The 8,102-nt window shown below is 36.1% G+C and overlaps 1 protein-coding gene across 1 annotated transcript; it reads left to right on the top strand.

Moving 5' to 3' along the window:
- The first annotated feature begins 982 nt into the window (after positions 1 to 982).
- LOC149243673 (large ribosomal subunit protein eL36y-like) lies at positions 983 to 4,135 on the top strand. The gene is made up of 3 exons (XM_089374597.1): positions 983 to 1,141; positions 1,258 to 1,457; positions 3,915 to 4,135. Exons 1-3 carry the CDS (start codon positions 1,040 to 1,042, stop codon positions 3,943 to 3,945), a joined length of 333 nt encoding a protein of 110 aa, XP_089230723.1. The 5' UTR covers positions 983 to 1,039; the 3' UTR covers positions 3,946 to 4,135.
- The last annotated feature ends 3,967 nt before the right edge of the window (positions 4,136 to 8,102 follow it).

Genomic DNA, 8,102 nt, shown 5'->3' with positions numbered 1-8,102 from the left:
GTAGAGGAGGGGGATGGCACGTTAGGAGGAAAATCGATTTTTAAATCTCTGGCTAGTCGCTTGAGGGAGGAGGAGGAGTGGTTGTGAAAGGTAGAGAGTTCAACAATCCACCCTGTTGCTCTCAATTTCTCCTGCTCCCTCTCCTTAAGTTGGCGAGCAAGAAGGTTGCAAAGAGCCTAGAGTGTTGGTAGGCCTCAACTTGTCTCTTCCTCCTCAAGAGCCAACACTTGACGCCTGATGTGGGTTGGAGTTCCATAATTGAAAAGAGCTGCAACATAAGACTCATTGAAGGTGGTGGGGGGACGTCCACGACCTCTCCCCCTGCTGGGACGTCAACCATGTCCTCTGTCGCGGTTCATGGCAAGGTAATAGAGGTGAAAGGACGGAGAGCGAGAGTTGGAGGAAGCAGAGGAGGCCTTGAGTAAGACAACCAGAGAAATAAACTGTCGGGAGACCATATCGCAAAGAGTTATACTCCCAGGCTTGACAAGCAAGAAAGCTGCACTGGGGTACGGGGCCATAATTTGCTTACTAATGAATTTAAGACTCATTGATGCCACTTGGAGGGAGGTCCGTGCCAGAGGGGGAGCGTTGCTGTTTGATATGAGAGTTCGTGTCAGTCTCCCGTGAAGCACCCAAATCTGGGGATATTTTAAATTATTATTATTATTAATAGTTAAAAAAAATTAACATATGAGTTAAACATATATACATTTAAAAAAACATGTAACAAGATTTTTAACCACGGAAATTCAAATTAACAATACCATGAAAAAATACCATAACTTATTATATCACATACTCAACTTTACCATATAAATTTTTACTTATAAATCTTCATTACAATACCATCTACAAACAAATACCATAACTTATTTGTTACCATATATATATATAAATAATGCAATCTCCGGATATCGAAATTAAACGACATTTAATACGATTAGGGTTTTAGGGTTTGGACGGGTTCTGATACATTATTTTTTTGATATAAAATGGCTGTTAGTTCCTCTCATCATAGGAAGACAAGGGTTCAACCATGGCGCCTGCGCAGCCGAAATCAGGGATTTTTGTAGGCCTTAACAGAGGGCATGTAGTCACTAAGCGCGAGCTCGCTCCTCGCCCTTCCGCCAACAAAGGGGTAAGGAGTTTTCAGGAGCTACAATGATGTTTTCTTCTCTCTGTAATGGACGTCCGGGTTTCTCTAATCTGGGTTATTATAATGTTTTAAGATTTTGTTGTCTTCAATTTATGCAGAAGAGGAGCAAACGGACGGACTTCGTGAGGAAGTTGATAAGGGAAGTAGCAGGTTTTGCCCCTTACGAGAAGCGGATCACTGAGCTGCTAAAGGTAGGGAAGGATAAACGCGCTCTTAAAGTTGCAAAGAAGAAGCTGGGAACCCACAAGAGGGCCAAGAAGAAGCGAGAGGAGATGTCCAATGTCCTCAGAAAGATGAGGTATTGCTATACCTTGTTGCTCTTTTCGTTGATGGTTAGGGCTTTTAAATATAACTTTGTCGGTCGGTATAAACCATGGATCTTACTGTTTTGGGAAGAGTTCGAATCTCATTAAAGGGCATTTTGGCTTTTAACGTTGCAATCATGATGTCTATGAAACCGTGGTTTACTAAGATAATCTTATTCTTAGATTAATTCAAGCTACATGAAATAAGACGCCGTATTTAGGGTTTTTAGGGTTTATGTTGGCATGTTACCTATACTCGTTAATTAGTTGCAGAAAACACTATGCCGGCCGGTATGTTCCCCTGCCTTTTCTATAGCCCTTAATTCTCGAGGAAAGTTTTTCTTTTCTTATAAAACAATGGAATAAACCAATGGTAATCCACGATGTGATAGCTTTTGTAGATTCATTGCTTACCATAGGTCAGATGTCTGAGATTATTATAATGGGGTACCCGTTAGCTTGTTGGTTATGGCCTCAGTCAAGCCTAATCATGCTCTTGAATCCTATAGTGGGCTGACATTGTTCTTTTTCTCCTTGGCAATTTGATTCTGAATTTTGGAAGTCTGTGTGTCAAAAAACACATGGACGAGGGTCATGAATTTGGGTAAAATGGGAAAATCGGGGAATAAATGATTAATTTTAGGTAAGGCATAAACTCGGGCCTGAAAATATCGGAAACTTGGCTAGTTGAAATTCTAAAAGTAGGTAGAAATCGGAGATTTTTGCAACAATATCATTCTTGAGAACTCATTTTAGATTTATTCATTTTTCCCCACACGTTTATTTTATAGTTTTAGCAATGTTACCAGACTCATAATCGACGATAAAAGAAGAGAGGAGTTTTAATTCGGATTGCGAAAAAAATGGTAAATTCAATAAATAAAGATATGCAAATATATTGAAGAAAAAAATAACATTACATTTTTCATTATATCCAATAAAGCCATTCCCAGACAATGCATAACATCAAGACATGCTCAAAATAACATGAATGAATAAGTATCTCATATATGTTATAGATGTTCAAAATATCATGATTGAGTATCTCATATATATTTTATGAATCCAAACATGATCCAAAGTATTGAGTCCCGACTCTTATAGAACCAGAAGAATCTGCTTCTAAAAGTTTGCAAAATGCTGCATACTAATCAGTAAAAAAGTAGTAACTAAGACTCTTCAGATTGTGAACTAGAACTGATTCCTCCCCTTCCTTTGCTTGCTTGACTCAAAATGCTCCAAGTCATCTAGGCTTAAAAGAGGAGCCTCTTCCGATTGGCTCTAAAAGTAGGCAGAAACTGGGGATTTTTGCAACAATATTATTCTTGAGAACTCAATTTAGATTTATTCGTTGTTCCCACGCATTTGCTTTAAAGTTTATGCCCTTGGTCCCAAGGCCTGTAATCAGTTGAAACTGATCCCATTTCCTGTTGTTCGAGTCAGAAACATTTTGTTCAATTTACCTACAGTTGATAAATCTGTGGGTTTCTGCCATAAAAGTGCATTTAGCTCAGTATGTGAATGATCTGCCGTCAAAGGGTAAGTCCTAGCCTTTCTAGTTTTCTGATTTTCCGATTGGGTTGGATACGACTTGCAAGTCTAAGGTGAGTTCTGCTGCTTTGGTAGGATACCCGAGCCAAAATGTGGCATGAAGGGTGGTGATGAAGATGTCAATTTTCACCATTTCAGGTCATACCCAAACGGGGACTACCATCAAAGGTGCCAAAGGCTTTGTTGAAATGCGCAGCAAGTCCAACATACATGCAAGTAAATTACGGTTGCGAGTCAAACTTGTTAAGTCGAACATACATGCAAGTCCAACATAAGTTACGCTTGATAGTCAAACTTGCAAATTTGACACAATGGCTTTTTGTTGTTCGCATTTGACTTGGTTTGATTTTCTCGTTGGGTTGGATACGGCTTGCAAGTCCAAGGGTGAGCCCTGCTATTATGCTAGGATGCTTGAGCCACAATGTGGCTCGAGTGGGGGGCGTGAAATATCAATTTACAGCTTCTGATTAATCTCCTTAAGGATGCATATCATTAAAGGTGCACGTGCTTAGTGGTAGAGTAGCCTGTCATCGGGAGGCAAGTGCTGGGTTTTGTTCCTCACCTGGTATTAGATGAGGTAAGCATGAAGAAAACTAGCAATAGAAGATTCATTTTTGTATATTCGGAGTTTTGCTGGCCACAATATCCTCTTATATATTTGCATTCTGTTGAAGTGGATAGTTGTAGACAACTCTATCAACGCAGACAGCTTGTTGAATTAGATAATTTTGAGATAGCATTATTTCTGCTATCTTTACTTTAGGACTTTCTTATTGGATATTTGCTAAGATGGTTTAAAATATTTCTTATTTTGACATGCATATGTAGATATGACATTTTAGTGGCAATCTAATTTTATTTATTTAAAAAAATTCACTCTTGATTGGTTTATTTTTCAGGGCTGCTGGTACCACTGAGAAGAAGAAGTAAATTTCTAGCTATATTGTTGGACGGTTATATGTCCTGGTTTTGTTTCTCATTAGTTAGAGAGAAGCCTATTAGTAAAACGCCATAGGCTGTTGTAGTTCTATCAGTTTTAATGTGTTTTCTTCAACTAATGGGGATGTTGAAGAGGTTTAAATCGGACATTAAATATTAACAGGTTCTCATTCTGATTTTACTATTACTTCATTGATACTGGCATGACCTACTTTATTTACACTGAACTTATACTAAAATGACTTTGGCTGGTTGGAAAAGTAACTTGTTTAATTTTGAAGCCTTGTTTCCTTCATGGAAAGCAGACTTTACTTGGAAGGCAACTCTTAGTAACAGCCCAGTAGATTCTTATGTATTTCATCTTTCCACATTGTTTCCAACTTGTACTTTAATTAGTTCAATCGGACCTGAAGATCGATAGACATAGATTGTGCTTAACATTCTTATTCTGATTTTACTATCACTTCATTGATACTGGTATGACCTACTTTGTTTACACTGAACTTATACTAAAATTACTTTGGCTGGTTGGAAAAATAACTTGTTTAATTTTGAAGAATTGTTTCCTTGAAGGAAAGCAGACTTTACTTAGAAAGCAACTCTTAGTAACAGCCCAGTAGATTCTTATGTACTTCATCCTTCACATTGTTTTCAACTTGTACTTTAATTAGTTCAATCGGACCTGAAGATCGATAGACATAGTGTATGTATTGTTGAATTAAAATTTTCTGTTAAGAGAGAACACAATTATGTGTTACTGCATTTTTAAGTGAAGAATAAGTCTTTTTTCCCATGTGACAATGCAACCCCACTGACAAGGGCAATATATTTTTTAGGGCCCAAGGCTGTACAACAATAAGGCTTAACATGGGAAAAACTGATTTCTGGTTTAAAACAGGACTTTTTATCACAAGGCTGAGTGGGCCTAGAAAAAGCCACGCGGGACACATCCATATGCTCCAAGGGAAATCCAAATAATGTAGGGATGGGGCCTCTAACATGGTGCACTCATCCAAGATTTATAAAGCTCCAAAAATGGCATTTTAGTGATTTTTATTATTTTGGCTGGTCGTGGAAAAAATGTATGCAGAGGGCAACTGGTGCATTCTTTTAATCATCCAATGCCATCAGCATGTCATCAGATTGAAGCTATAAACCTTCCTTGTAGCACTTCAATTATTTTTCCACCTTTAGCGAGTTTCGGAAAACTCGCTCGCTCCGAAGGGGAAACTTGTATACGCTGTAAGTCATAGACATGACGTGGAATGATGTCGTAGACCTCTTTATCATGCTGACAACTCATGAGCAAGGCTTGAAAGGAAAAATCTTTTAATTACGCACGAAATTCACGCAGGGGCTCAGGGAAGCACTCAATTGCTGCCAATAATCGAAAATGACGTATTTGAAAAGTAGCTAAAAGTAGCTGTTGTTACCAAATGAAGACATTTCTGCTAAACAGAGATAAAATAGGAGCGACCTCCAACTGAAAAATTAACTTGTTATGTCCCCATTAACTTTTTTTGTTATTCAAGTAAAATAAAAGAAAAAGAAAGTACAGACTGTCTTAAAAGCTGCAATGTCAACAGCAAACCAAAAAATAAAAGATTCTTGCACTTCCTAGAATATTCAGCTCTCTAAATCTATATCAGCTGAAACGAGTATGAAGGCTAACTGTCCTGAGCGGTATTTCATGATTGAAATGTACATAACCAGAAAAAAGAAAACGACCACCATCAAAAGGTTAAAAGCAACTTATGATGATTTTTACATGGAGAGAATATGCCACTGTCCTAAACTAGAAAACTTGGCTGATATGTGCATAAGCAAAAACAAATGGACTACCATCAAAAGAGAACTGAATATAATTGATCGCCCACTGAATATAATTGTCCACAGAGCGGTCAGACCAGAGGAGTATTGTGAGCTGTCTGAACAGTATTCCCTGAGAGTTCTTCATAATAAATGATGGCAGGATCCATTAAGAGAGCTCTCTTAGATAAACTATCTGCAGTTGAATTGAAAATTTAACTCCTGGAATTCCTTTTTCTTTTCTTCGATCTTCCTCTTCCGACCTGCAATTTAGCTTTCCCTGCCAACCAGTCCTTTCTCTTCTCTTCGATCTTTCTCTTCCATCCAGCAATTTAGCTTTCCCTGCCAACCAGTCAAGTAAACTCGTTTCCTCTTTGTAAAGTAGTTTTGACGCTCTTTAGTGTTAGATACTTTTATGGGCAAAAATTTGAATTTTATTATTTTTTAAATTAGTTTTTGGTTGTTTTAATTTTAAATGTGTCTCTTAGCAATCTAAAGAATTTTTTAAAACGGTTATTTATTTCTGCATCCAAAAATACAATTTAAAAGTTAAAAAAAATCTTAAAAAAAATCGAACATTACATTTTCATCGAAAAAAATTGTGTTGGTGAAATTATCTTAAAAGACGACAGTAGAAGTAAACTCGTTAGCCTATTCCTTTCTATAAGGATATGTAAACCCGTCAATTTCGTTGATTTTTTTTATTCAAATGGTAAATAAGGTTGCCAGTCATGTATTGCAAAGAAACTGATTGTGTTTTAGTTGCTTTTGGTGTAAAGTCATTAATTCCGTTGAATTTATTTATTTTCTCACATGGTAATTAAGGTTGCAAGGCATGTGTATTGCAAAGAAGCTGATTGTGTATTAGTTAGTTGCCTTTGGTGTGAAGTCATTAATTCAGTTGAATTTTATTTTTTCCAAATGGAAATTAAGTAAGGTTTGTGCGTCATTTGTAGTGCAAAGAAACTGATTGTCTTTTAGTTACTTTGGTGTGGAGTCATTAATTAGTCTTGAGCTGCACATGTACAGCAGTTTAGCTTTCGAAAATAATGACACATGTCTGCACAGTCTAAAACAACCAAAAAGCAAAAAAGCTTGTCTAACTATGCCTGAAAAACTAAATTAATGAAGGCGGTCCAGTCTAGTCTCATACATTAGGTAACCATTGTAGTAATTAAAACAACAAAAAAAGGGCATGTCTAACTATGCTTGAAAAATTAAATTAATGAAGGCCGGTCAGTCTCATAGGTTTGGTAACCATGGTGTAATTAAAACAACCAAAGAACAAAAAAGCATGTCTGACTATGCTTGAAAAATTAAATTAATGAAGGCCGCCGTCCAGTCTCATAGATTTGGTAACCATGTTGTAATTAAAACAACCAAAGAACAAAAAAGCATGTCTGACTATGCTTGAAAAATTAAATTAATGAAGGCCGTCCAGTCTCATAGATTAGGTAACCATGGTGTAATTAATTCAACGGAGGCGGGAAATTGGTTTTTTTTGCTTTAATTGAGAGTTCTAGACACTAAAAGCATTAAAGTTTTCATTTTACAACCATTGCCTAAAAATATTCATTTTACAACCATTGCTTAAAAATATTCCATTTCAGATATTTCCATTGAGTTGCTGAGCTCTTCTAGAATTTATACCTATGAAGTGGAAAACGCAAGATGAAGTCACAAACTGTATGAAGTGGAAAACGCAAGATGAAGTCACAAACTGTACAGTTTTGTTGATCACAATTATGCTAATTTATTTTTCATTATTGTTTCTCTGGGCCTAACGTTATGGATCTCGGAAAGATAATGTCTACAAGGAATCGAGTATTTTTCGCCTTGAAAAATTGGCTAAAGATATATTTATTTAATGATTATTTATAGAATAAAAATATAAAATATAATAATAATGAATAAAAAATTCTATTACATACTAAGAAATAAAGTTATAGCAAAATTAAAGTTATATTCATTTTGCTAGTAAAAAATGATTATTTCATATAATAAGAATAAAAATATAAAATGGCCCAAGGGTTAGCTCAATCGGTCAAGATGGGCCTTGCCAGATGGATGGGAGGTCACAGGGTCAATCCCTGAAAGCTCTTGGGGTAGGCCGCAAGGCATCAGCTCAGATTTTTCTAGTGGACGTGGCGTCAATTTTTGATCAAAGGTGTCTGTGAACCACGAGTGAAAAAAAAAGAAATAAAAATATAAAATATAATAATAATGAATAAAAAATTCTATTACTAACAAATAAAAGTATAGCATGTAAGTTAAAATAAAATAATCACATATTAAAGATTATTAGGTTAATAATATTAATAATGAAGTTTTGTAACAAA

Source organism: Pinus tabuliformis, chromosome 8, assembly GCF_031772625.1.
Source record: "Pinus tabuliformis cultivar Carrire ecotype Pingquan chromosome 8, CPIR1, whole genome shotgun sequence".
NCBI lineage: Eukaryota > Viridiplantae > Streptophyta > Pinopsida > Pinales > Pinaceae > Pinus > Pinus tabuliformis.
Note: the sequence above shows the minus strand (reverse complement) of the source record. Positions and strands in the feature narration are given on the sequence as shown.